Genomic DNA, 13,777 nt, shown 5'->3' with positions numbered 1-13,777 from the left:
CCCGGCCCGACGGTATACAATGTTGTTGTATTGGGCCCTTAATTATCTGTCAATTCTGTATGTTGGGCCCAAGCCTGTTAGGGCGTAGCTTAGCACTATATATAGACGCTATGGCAAACCCTATTCTGTAATTCTGTTCTTGCCTCTCCATAATAAAACTGCTCTCCCTCTTTTCCGTGGACGTAGCCAATTTATTGGTGAACCACGTAAATCTGTTGTCTTATTTTTCGCGTTCATATTTTCTCGTATTATATCGAATTCCGCACAACACTTTAGTTTCTTCCTTTTTTTCATCCTTATTGTTCTTTTGTTCTATGATTTTGTTTACAAACAGTTTTGAGTTTGTAAACAGAAAACGACTAGTTCCATTTTTTTACAGAAAATTTCGAGGGGGGGAAGGATTCTTGAGTAGAATATGAATCCATCGATTACTCCCCCATCATGCGCGCACTCCCTTATAACAACCCCGTGTATGAAGGGAGGAAAACCAAACTCTCCAAGCTCAGCTTAAAAGAACAATCAAACAGATGTCACAAATGGCTAACCTGCCACAACCAAATCACACTCCAGACATTGATGAAACAAGCTATTGAGGAAATATAGTATGGATCATCACTTGGTTGTATCGGGATCAAACTTAAGAGCCTCGTTCCATATGAGCTCCTTAATGTCTTCCTCGCTTAGAGATGCTTGTTCAAAGTCGAAGTTGAAAGGAGAAGTGCAAACTGGTTCCTCGTTTATCTCATGGAGACTTATCATGAATGGATGATTCAATGCATCCTCAACTGTATGCACATGAAATCAATAGAAGAATCGATGAGTAAGAAAAACAAGTTTAGATAAGTAACTTTTTTGATGCAGTAGTTGCAAAAGAGCATACCAGTTATGCGTTTAGCTGGATCAAAAACCAACATCTTTTCTGCAAGATCAAGGGCTAAAGGGGACACATCAGGGAAATGCTCGGAAAATGGTTGCTTTGGAACTTGAGGCAGCTGCTTGACGTACTTCCTAGCATTGTCACTCCTTAGGAATCCAAGATCAGACTCCTCCGGTGAACCTAATAACTTAATTTACAGAAAAGAGAAACATAACCGGCTTTATTGTTAGTCTATAAAGACAATGACAATCAAGTTGATCAACTATAGATGAGCCTTAGTGTTAGTTAATGAATATATATACTACTCCCTCCGTTTCAATTTGTTTGTCATACTTTCTTTTAGTATATTTCAAAAACAACACCTCATTCCTAATATGGAAACTTTAATTTAAACTTCTCATATGACATGTTTTAAGACCACGAGATTCAGAAATCTTCTTTACTGTAAACAAAGACACAAATTTGAAACAGAGGGAGTAATATCTGGCTAATTTAGAAGGATAAGATACAACAACATATCCATGTAAGCAGACATACCTTTATGATAAGCCCCAATTGCTGAGCATAGTCTCTCCCGGGAAAAAGAGGCTCTCTCTTAATGAGTTCCATCAAAATGCAACCAACTGACCATATATCAATCGCTGCAGTATATTCGGTACAATTAAGTAGTAGCTCGGGTGCCCTATACCATCGGGTAACAACATACTCAGTCATAAAATCTGCCTCTGAAGTAGTTCTAGCAAGCCCAAAATCACAGATCTTGAGGTCACAGTTTGCATTGAGTAGCAAGTTGCTAGGTTTCAGATCCCGGTGAAGAACATTAGCAGAATGTACATACTTGAGTCCACGCAATAATTGATAGAGGAAGTACTGAAAAAGCATCAACAGGATGTTACAAAACTTTGCCAAACCAAATTCAATATTCTATTGTGCCAATATACACAATATAACTAGCACATACATTAAAACAATAAAGTGTGGATTTGAAAATAACAGCTTTACTAGTTGCAAGTAAGATAATTTGCAGATACTTTATTTTTTTTTATAACCGAGAAATCTCTAAGAGCCAGTGATGCACCATTCGAACTCAATGGAGCACCGGACCCACTGAGAAACAAATATTAAGACTAAAGTAATTTAAACAACCATCATTCACTTTCTAGTAGTGAGATACTGAAGACTCGAGCGTCAAGCAATGCAATTTAATAAAGACGGGTTCCATGGAAATTGGCCAAACTAAGGCATAAATTATGACAGCACAAATATGGAAAAGCTTGGTCAGGCAATAGTAGTTCTTTTTTTTTTCTTTAGTGGGTGAAAACCTGTATGCAGTAGAGGGTGAGAAATTGATAAATTGTGGTGCCATCACAAAAAAAAGGCAGCCCAGTGCACTAAACCCTGCTATACGCAGGGTACAGGGGTACAGCTGGTACACAAGGGTCTATTTATACGCAGCTTACCTACATTTCTGCAAGAGGTTGTCTCCACAGCTCAACACAAAAGAAGAAAAAGGAAAAGCTGAACTTAGATAAAATATCCAGTTTGAGCCTTCAGCATGCAAGTAAACATAACCAATGTTATTCAGATTACTCTCAAATTTTCTCCTGTGTTACTAGAAAATGTGGAATTATATTGGAAACAAGCATAAATTGCAAATAGCATCAGATACAGGAGGTTGTAAAATAAAAACACCATCGACAAACCAGCTAATAAACAAGCTAGTGAAAGTTGATACTCCCTCCATTCCACTTTACGTGGCACTATTTCTTTAGTAGTCCATTTGAAGAAGAATTTCACATTTCTATATTTCCTTAAACATGCTAGTTTATTAAACTTGTAACTATGATCAGGGAAAAACTACCCATTTTCACAGTATGCAACTTCATAGCACATCATCAAACAAAGAATCAGTAATCAGCATAACCAGCAAGTTTGATCTTTTTATCAAGCGTCAATTACAATTGCACGTATAACAAATTACTAAGACATTCTATTCACACCAAAATTGGATTTTCTAACTGTCACAGAGTGATCGTTATACATACATTATTTAAAATTTAATGAAAATTGAGCATAAGTAGAGAGGCATACATACTTGACAATGATCTTCTGTGAGGGCCTGTGAAGAGCGTATTATCTGATGCAGATCAGTATCCATTAGCTCATACACAATATACACATCATTGAATTCCTCTCTGTCTGGTGGTCTTACTATATCTTTTATTTTGATGACCTGCAAAACCAGTATAGCAATATCAATATATAGGAATATTGATAACCAAATTAAAGATTGTACTGAAGACACTAGAGGCTAAGTTATAAACTTCGCTTCAGACACTTCTGGATGAAAACATAGTCTTTATCCGTAGATACATGACAGTCACACCTAAGATTCCATTAGCACTCAGAACAAGCTGATAAAAGATATACTGGAAAAAGAGTGAAGAGAGACGAAATGAATTCTCTAAAATAAAGCACTATACTAGTTAGCAAATGATTGCAATACATTTTCATGATCCATGTGAGAAAGAAGTTTGATCTCGCGAAGGGTCCTCTTTGCATCAATTCTATTTTCAAATGCATTCCCAATTTTTTTGATTGCTATCTCCTCCTTCGTCTCCGAATTTGTAGCACAGCTGCAGGGAAACCCAACAAAAAGTCAATTTGCGACACAATCTAATCAAATCAATAATTTACCATAGTTATCCCAATTAACATAAATAAATCCTATAGTTTGTCACTTGTTTCTCATTCTCTCCAAGGCAAAAGACTTCAACTTTACTCACAACCGAAAAAGGGTCTCAATATATGACCCAATCATCGCATTATTTTGTATTCTTTCGAGGCTTATCAGACATGCATCTATACATATGAGCTATGGGAGTACACACAAAAACCCCAAAATTCTAACAAAAGCACCAACTTCAGGAAATTTCGATATCCAAAATGCACACACATGAGCGGATCCAGGATAGATGCATTCATTTTTATCAGCTCAGATTATGTTTGTGTGCCTCAACACCAAACTTGAACCCCCCAACTGACTTTAAATCCTAAATCCGCAATTTACACACCCAAAAGAGTCTTGCAGCAGGTTTAACTACACCCATTGATTTCAATTCAACTATGTATAGACATGCCACGTTTTCTGTACCACCCTCTAAATCCTGAATTCTATCTCTGTAAATTCAGCTAGCATTTGGCCATAGATTTCGGGAATTCAAATTTTAAAAATCTAATCTTCAAATGTTTTCAATTTCCCCAAAACTTCCTCAGACCAATTTTTCAATTTTAGGCACAAAAAATCCAAATTTAAAAATTCAAACTTCAAAAACTGAACTTTTTCAAATTTCAACATCAAAATCTAATAGCCTGGAGCTGAAAAAAGAGTTCTTTAGGGATGAATGAAGTACCAGACGATTCCGTAAGCTCCACGGCCTACAGGTTGAATTGGAGGGACATACTTTGAGGTAACTTCAAATAAGTTACCCACAACATTGTACTCAACATATTTACCATCCCGAGTTGGAATTCCTTTGATTTCCACTGAATTTTCAATGTTTTCAGCATCCATTTTTGCTCTATTCGTAACCCTTTTTTGCTTCTGGCAGAATTCGATTTGGAATGTGAAGAATCTCAGAGCTCTGTTCAAAGAAATAGCAGAAAAAAGCTATGGGGGGAAAAGTGTGAACGGATACAAAATGAGTGGACCGACCCGATTTTTGTTGGGCTTTTTGAGTTTGAATTTTGAAAGGGATTCCCTCCCTCCTCACCCTCCCCGTATTACTCCGTCCGTCCTAATTTATGTTGGATACGATATATAAGAAAATAAGAAATTTGTGATTATTAATTGCTACATGATAAAATTTAAAGTTAGACTAGACGGACACCTATTTGGTGAGAAAGGATAATTGTGTGTACGTGTTAATTTTGGAAATTTTTTAAACATATAATTAAGATTTTATTAGGTATGTGTTAATTTTGGAAATTTTTTGTATTATATAATTTGAGATTTTATTAGGCACACTAAGACGCAAAAGAAGTTGGGTGTGCGGTTTGAAATATCTACTTAGTTCCTTTTTTCGACTTTGAATGGCGTGGGTAAAAAGTTTTACCAATAAGGGTTATTTAATGAGATAATTGTATATAATAGCAAACTAATAACCTAAAATAAATGGAGTAGCTACGGTTTGATTTAATTGTGCTCCATAGCAAACGTTAGCCAAAGTTTGCCAGTCGCCTCTCTCCCAAAAATCTCGCTCGCCACTCTCCCGTTCTCGCTCGCCACTCTCCCTCTACTCGCCTCTCTCGCTTTATACACAGAAGTGTATAAATTGTGTTTTTGTTTTGTATAAAGCGAGAGAAAATTGTATATACACATACTAAAACATATATCTTCGTGCTATACATTTAATTATACAATTTACAAACATTTTACTTCAATTCAATTGTAGACAAATGCAAATTTTATACAAATATTGCAGCGAAAAAGGCCAACGAATTATACAATTGCGAATTATACAATTGCAGTGAAATACAATTTTCTCTTGCTTTATACAACAGAAGTGTATATATTGTGTTTCTGTTTTTGTATAAAGCGAGAGAAAAACATATATCTTCTTCCTATACACTTATAATTATGCAATATACATACATTTTACTTTGATTCAATTGTATGCAAAGCAAATTTTATTACAAATATTGCAGCGAAATAGGCAGCGAATTATACATTGTGCATTATACAATTGCAGTGAAATAGGATAGCGAATTATACAATTGCAGCGAAATAGGCCAGCGAATTGTACAATTTAGACCAGCGAATTATACAATTGTATATGTATAGCGAATTATACAGTTTTATGTTTGCTATGGAGCACAATTATGCAAACTTTGCTATAGCATACAAATATGAATTTTTTGTTTGCTATATGTGAAAGTTGCCCTTATTTAATTCATATTTTTATACATTAATATACTAATTTTATGTGGTTTTAATGAACTTACTGAATAAAGTAATAATATGTTTTAGCTAATATGCATCTTTATCTGTCTTTAAATTTTGAATCTATCCCTAATTATTAAGAATAAAAAATTGTTATTTATTTTTTTGAGATCGACTAACACAATTCATCAACACTAATCGTTAATGAGAAAATATCTTTAAATGATCTTAATCGTTAACAACTCAACCAACATTCTTGAGCTACCTTAATTATAGCTTCTTCTTAGGTCATTGCTTGCGTTAAAGTCAAGGTATATTGTAAGAATTAAATTTATCATTATCTTATATATGGTAATTAAAGAGGACACCTACCAAAAGTTGACTAATTTAATTACTTTGATTCCACAATCAAAACTCAAAAAGAAGAAGAAAATAACAAGAAAAGAAAAAAGAAAACGACTTGTATTATTTTCGTGTAGGTTTTTGTAACTTATTTCCATCTAATCTTATCAGAAAAGATATACATGGAAAGTATGGTTAGAAAGTGCATGATAATTAAACGTAATGCTTTTTTTTTTTTAACATTATGCATTGAAATGATCGTTTAGACATAAATTGAATGATATTTAAAAAGTGTATCTGAATTTAAAAATTAATATATTAATATTTAAAAGTTTAACTTTTATTTAAGCAATGTATTCTACTTTTAAAAAGAAACAAAATTAGTTAGAAAAGAACTCCAATTGAAAAAATTATGTTTTAAAAAAATAAATGTTATATGGATAGAGTTAAGGTTGGTTAATAAAACATTTTGAAAAATTAAAAGTTGCATAAACGAAGATAACATTTAGAAATAAAAAGTTGCAAAAACGAAAATATTTGCATCATATTAGAAGAGTTAGATTAGAAATAAAAAATCGAGAATAAAGTGAGATTGACTTCGATAAAAAATAAGAAGTGAAATAAAATTAAAATGATTTGAACTATTACAAAGGTGAGGAGGCTGGCTACAAATAATTTTAGAGGAAATATAGAAGTTTGCTTTTGTATGTACTCAAAACATGTGGCATTTGTTTTTGTTTCTTTTAGAGGATAAGTGATGGTGTATGTATAATAAAATATCTTTAATTTATGAGTAAATTATTCAAATATTTTAAATTAGAGAAAAGTACAGAGAGGGTAAGGTACATTATTAGTTTTTTATTGAATTATTAACAGTTTCTTTATTTGATTAATTAAATTTAGTTACATTTTTAATTTATCATAAAATATAGTAAGGTTTTTAAATTTTTGTAGAAGTATGAGGTTTTGTTGTAGTACTGTTACTAAAAAGTTGAAGAACGGTTGAAAATGTTGATAATACCTCTAAATTTAGTGAGAATTTAGAGATTTAGTTTTTTTCATGTTGCAAAAAATTTCTTTCGTAAATTTTATGTTCAAATCAAATGTGTCACATGAATTAAATTATATAGTTTTGATATGAAATTACAATCTATCCCTAATAAGTTTCTAATTACATTAATCTCTTACTTTTTTTAAAAAAAAGTGGACAATAATTGAAGCTCGGATACATTAAATATTGTCTTGGATACATTAATATGTAGTCGGCTACACTAAAAACTATCTCAATACATTAATATGTAGCTCAGATACGTTAAATACTAGCTCAGATACATTAATGTGTAGCTCAGATACATTAAATACTGACTCGGATATATTAATATATAGCTAAGATACTTTAAATATTGACTCGGGTACATTAATATGCAGATCGAATACATTAAAGAAAAATAAATTTTTGGAGATTTTTAACAGTAATAGAGAATAATGAAAATAAGTGAAACAAAAGTGTGTATTTCTCTAATTTTATTTTTGTTTTTTTCCGCTGGACTTTGGGCTTTCATCTGATCTTCCATTAAAAGTTGGGCTAATGGATTAAGCCCAACTAAAAAAAAATGAAAAAGCCCAATAAATATTTGACCGTTAGTATCCTTTAACCTTATTATTTTAACGGGTAGTTTTCTTGCTCTTTTTTAGCTGCAATTTAACTCCTAACGGCTAGTTTTCTCTTAACTATATATATTACAAACATATTTGAAAATTTATCAAACAAAATTATTCATCTGCTCTCAATTTTCCCTTTTCAAAAGCTCCGTAATCGATCGAAAAATACTGTTTTTGAGCTTAATTAACTTCATATTCTCAATGGCTGTTTTTTGAAGAAATGTGTTTGTAAAATAGCAATTCTGTTTTCCGGTCTATTAAGCTTCACACAAGCAAGATATCATTTGGTTGGTGGAAAAACTATTTCTTGGAAAATCTCATCATCCGAATCGGATTCCCAGAGCTAAAAAAACTCGATTCCTAATTGAAGATACGTTAAAAAAATCTCAAGATTCTCTTGGTACGTTAAAAAAATCTCAACTTTATAAATTTACATTTTTACGACGCATAAATTGAAATAGAGTGATATAAATTCTTGCATTTGCTAGTATTAATAGATAGCACAATTAAGATATAGAAGGTTATATCATATTTGTCCTTTGATTTTATTACTACCTTTTTTTTAAAAAAAAAAGTACTTATTTTTACTTGGAGATAAGACAAGTTTGTCACTTCTCTATATTTTATTACTCAAACAAAGTTACTATTCCAAAAGTAATTAAAATAATGTAGTCTTTGTCCTCTAATCTTGTAAACTTGCATAATTTATCACAATATTTAATATTCCAAATTCCAAATATTAAAATAGAAAAAATAAATTTCATTTATCTTACTATAAACAACAAGCAAATCTATGCTAGAAAAATTAGTACTAATATAATTAGCAAAATTGGCACTAACACATAAATTTACCATAATTAATTTTTGAGTTACTTTAATCAACCATCTAACACCTCTTAACTATCGCCAAATATCACGAGGATCAAAATTAAAATTATAAATTAACAATAGATTTATACAACAAAAGGACTCATTTCTATTTCATAATCAATAGATCATACAAAAAAAAAACTAAAAATTAAAGAGATTTTAGCTAATTAAATAAATAAAGCTATATGAGGGGAAAAAACAAAAAACAGGGGAAACAGAAATTCCCATTATTATTTACATTCCTCAGCTTCAAATAATAAAATATTCATCATCTATACGATCCATCAGAATCAACACCGGAATCAAAACTAACCGGAGATTCACCGGGAGTTTTTCCGTTCCCGTTTTTATTTTCCGATCCACCGTTAACAAATTCAGTTACAGATTTAATCAAAGAATTCACAATTTTCACCTTTATTAGTCCTCGTCTTGGTGGAGGAGGAAAACTTCGATTCTTCATCTTCTTGTACTGTTTTCCCATTTTTTTCTTCTTCGAGATTGTGAATATGGAGACAACAGAGAAAATAAAACTCAGAAACTTATGAGTAAAATAAATAAATAATTGTCCACATATAAATAATAGTTTGAGTGAGGACTAAAAGTGTAAATATGAATACTTGCTGAAGAAGGGTGCTACAGTGCAGTGATAGAGTGACAGTTGCTTAGCTCACTAACCTATTATTAATGACGTTTTATTTATTTATTAATAATTTTAATTAAAAAAATCTAATAGTATGAGTTTTTTCATATAATTTATTCAATATTTAATATAGATTGATTGATTTAAATTTATATTACGTGAAATAGCGTACTCTATGTACAAAATTCTTATAAAATTAAAAAAAAAATTGTTTAAATAAATAATTGTGGTTATTAGAAGTTGACTTCATTTTTTTAAATTTTGTGTATTATTATTAGGAGGAATACTTGCTTAATGATTAAGAATTGGAAGATTCTAGAAGAGCATAACCAATTAAAGTTGTTCAAATTCTATGCATGTATCATTTTTGAAGTAATAATATGAAAATTTGGTTGGAAAAATGTAAATACAAATTTTTGGTTTGGTTTCAAATTTTTATTTTTTACCTGATTTAGTATTTTCATTCTAGTGTAACGAAACTAGATCCGCTCTGTGTAGAGTCTCATTTGAGAGGAAATGTTTCGCTTACAATCCCATCAGGAGAGAAACACTCTCTAACAAAAAAATTTTATATCAATAACTCAAACTCGATATTAAATTATAAATATATGGAGGCTAAAAGTTTAAATTACTAAAATTGACAGTTTGACAACTTTTTCCCGGGTCAAGGTCAATCGGACTGTACCGGCTCAGCCCAAGAATAATCCTTTGTTTGAGCTAAATTTGGGTCCCTTGTTTGGGTCAATCTTGGGTCATACATTATTGTAATAATATTACATATAAAATTATCACTAAATAATAGATTTGTATCATATATTAAAGAAGAAATACATATATTTTTGCTGTCACATACAATAAAATATAGAGACGAGTGAACGAGGAAAGGGCCGAGCGATCTCTTTCCTCATCTGCTCGATTCTCTTTCTATTTTAGTATAATATACACCTTATAAAACCCCTAACTACTGCGTAGTTAAGTCGCAAGTGAGATAGCATAAATATGTGAAAAGTAAGCGAAATTTGTCATGTATTGCAAAATTACTCTTAAAAATGCTTAGTGCCAAGATTTGTTGTTAAATAAGTAGAGCTATCAATAAGGGTTAGTCCACCCATCATGTCAGGTCGGGCTAGCTCATTTTTTGGTCAGCAAACGATCGGCCCAACTCATAAGTACGTAGACTACATAGGCTTATCGGAGCAGTCCACTTTTTTTTATGTTAATAGTACTTGTTAAACAAATCCACTTTTCTTAAATGGACTCAAAAAATTTTAACTCATTCTTATTAAACTTTAAATTAAATCAGATCGATCCAACAGACGTAGTCCATATTGACGATTATATAAAAAAAGTAGCTCCACAAAAGGAAAACAATATCTTATGATTGCCAATATCATAAGATATTTTTGGAAGTCACAGAGTTAAATATTAGAAAAATATTTATTGAATACTTTTTTTCTTTCCCTTCAACTTTTATGTAAAACTTTTTCAAACTATAAAAGGGAGCAAAGACTACTTTCATGTTCATTTCCAATGAATTTAATTCAACTAAATTCACACCCAAACAACTTTATCTTTTTTTTTTCTAAATAAATAACACTACTTGTATAATTTCAATTTTCAAGTGTGAATTGCAGAATTTTTTCTTGATTAGGATAGGAAAATGACAAAATGTCACAAAATATATTTCTATATTATGTGACATAAAAAGATACTAGATAGACTTTCTATTTCTTTAAAATATTCTTAATAATTTAGGTAGGTCAAGCCCTTTTTCCTGAAGAATTACTTGAGGCTCTTTTTCTTTCGAGCATATTAAATTACTATCTCAAATATCTTTTGATAGATTCTCGATTCTAAAAAGAATATTTTTCAATAGTAAATAAAAAATTTGATATGTTCATCATGTTGGGTTTTATTTATCCTGATTTCTTACCATAAATAGGTTTTTCTTTTAGAAAAAGTTTTGGATTGACTAATCCTTTTCTTGTAGGAAAAGGTTTAGGACTCTAAATAGATGAATGTTCCTTCTAACTTAATCAACATTCACAATGTTGATTAGAGGGAGAATTTGTGGATCATAAGTTTGATATGTTATCACTTGTGTGAACCTCCCATGTATTCTGAGTGAATTGGTTGAGGTTGTTTCCCTCTATATTTGGTACTCTCATATTTATAGTGGATTGCTCATCTCCTTTGTGAACGTAGGTCGATTGACCGAACCACGTTAAATTTTTGTATCTTTTGATATATTTCTCGTTGTTTTCTTACTCGTGGTCTTTTGAGATTTGCTTTGCTAGCTTTCACATTTACACCCTGCTTATTGCAGTCCTAACACATCAAAAGAAGATGTAAAAATAAAAGTTCAAATATCAATTTTTTCAGCTAAGTACATAAAACTACACATTGCAAAATTTTCAAAGATCCTTTTTTTTTTTTGAAGATATATGAGGGATCAAGTTAGTGGGAGGGGGATGAATCTTAGTCCTAGATTAATTTTGAGTATTTTTACTTCATTCTAGATGTTACTACAATTCCTTCTAGAAGCTTTGATAATAAAATAATGCTATTATTAAAGTAGTTCACTTATTAAAGAATAACTATTATGGACAAAATTAGAAAAATCATAATAAATTCTATTTTTTATTTTAAGATATAATATAATTATTTTAAAATATCACGATAGATAATTTGAGGTTAAAAAAAGTAGCACGAAGAAAAGAGTAAAGCATAACTTGAAGTTGGTGTCTAGAGTCGAAGAAAGTGATTTTTTACTTTTATGATTGGTAAGAATTTTTACTGAAAATAGACTACTTTTTAATAATATAAAAAGTACTCCTAGTAGGTGTCTATTTTTAAAAAAATATATATATACATATAAATAACATCAATAGAGTACTTTTCAATTATTACACAAACAAATTCAATGGTCAAATTTCACTGAATCAGCAATTGTGAATACGAAATATTTCTTAATTAGGACACGTGACCAATGGACCAAAGCTTGAAATTTTATCTTTTTATTTTTTATTCGTAAGAATAATTGTGTTGGTGCGACTTGTACTATTTTTATAAGAGAAGTTAGAGAATTAATTCTTTTTATCATAATTATTAGTTGAGTTTGTCAAATTAGATTTGTCTAGTTCGACATAAATGACTAGCGTTAGCTATTGCATAAGGTTAGATTTATTTAATGTGCATACAAAAATATTTATTGTGAATTTTATTTGGATTAAAATAATTAGAATATTATGTGAAAGATAATGATTACAAATTATGTTTAGAGTAAGAAAAAATGAGTTGATGTAAGAGTAATATTAACATATATTTAGTGGTAAAATCAAGATTATTTTTTAAAGATTTTAAAAAATTATGAAGTTATTATTATACACCATCTATTATTTATACACATTAAAGTAACTTTAACTGTGCATAACTCGAGCATGTACACTTTTCTCCAAAGGGGGTTGATGAACCTTTCGGTCTTACTCGATTCTATCCTTATTACAAGTGACAAAATCATAAATTTTATGAAAATATGCAAATTTTCTTCTCAATTAATTAAAGAATATATAAAATTCAAAACTATATATATATATATATAAAGAAAAAATTTAAATTTTCCTATTTTACCTCTATAATTGATATTCATCATCATGTTTTATGTTCTCATAATTTATCTTTTCAAAGAGTTCATTAAATATTTAGTTACTCATTTGTACTTTTGCTCTCACTCATTTTATAGTACTTACAATAAAATTGTTTTAAAACAAGTGTACACGTGAACAATCAAAAATAAATAAAGTGAGAACATTAATTTAATGTGAATATCAAAAATAATAATGAATTGACAAGTATATTTAATCTGCTAAATTCTGGGGGGAAAAAGTAAGTGTTTCACCATGTATGAATATTAGAATAAATAAATGATATATCTTGTATGTCTTGTGTTATTATAAATTATTTTAATATTCATTAATATAAATAAAAAATAAGTTAATTAAATTAAATATATTTTTAAATATTATATAATATGAGACAGAAAATAATAAAGAATGCACTCTCAGGTCATAAATATGATGATGTACAGCTAATAAGTTGGAAATTTTCTTGAAAAAGTTGCATTCACATTTTGTATCAATTCAATTCAACTTATTTCACACACAATTTTTTTATTTTCTTTTGTTTTATAACCAGTAAGTGAAATAGACCAGTGTCCAAATTTATTATTACTTGTATAATAAAATATTTATACAAGTAATTATTGTTTATTAATGTATTGTAAATCGACAAATAAAAGTCAACAGTGTAACACTTGAGTAAAAACTCTTTTTTACATGTGGCAATGTTTTATAATTTACAGCTATAATAAAATTCTTTTAAAAGCTATAGTTTTCAAAAAATCAAATAAAATTGACAAGCAACTTACACTTTTTTTTAAATAAAT

At 30.0% G+C, this 13,777-nt stretch overlaps 1 protein-coding gene across 3 annotated transcripts in view; it reads right to left on the bottom strand.

The window, feature by feature from the left end:
• LOC107002928 (mitogen-activated protein kinase homolog NTF6) overlaps positions 1–4,700 on the bottom strand; it is a 14,726-nt gene extending 10,026 nt beyond the window's left edge. For all 3 annotated transcript variants that reach the window (XM_027913134.1, XM_027913135.1, XM_027913136.1), the window contains exons 1-6: positions 4,291–4,700; positions 3,384–3,513; positions 2,973–3,110; positions 1,415–1,747; positions 881–1,064; positions 546–785 (exon numbers count right to left, since the gene is read on the bottom strand). In XM_027913134.1, coding sequence (XP_027768935.1) covers positions 613–785; positions 881–1,064; positions 1,415–1,747; positions 2,973–3,110; positions 3,384–3,513; positions 4,291–4,451 — 1,119 coding nt within the window. In that variant the 5' untranslated portion in view covers positions 4,452–4,700 and the 3' untranslated portion in view covers positions 546–612. The remainder of the gene's footprint in view (positions 1–545; positions 786–880; positions 1,065–1,414; positions 1,748–2,972; positions 3,111–3,383; positions 3,514–4,290) is intronic.
• Between the last annotated feature and the right edge of the window lie 9,077 nt (positions 4,701–13,777).

The sequence above is a fragment of the Solanum pennellii genome, chromosome 11 (genome assembly GCF_001406875.1).
Source record: "Solanum pennellii chromosome 11, SPENNV200".
NCBI lineage: Eukaryota > Viridiplantae > Streptophyta > Magnoliopsida > Solanales > Solanaceae > Solanum > Solanum pennellii.
This window is presented reverse-complemented; position numbering and strand designations above follow the sequence as displayed.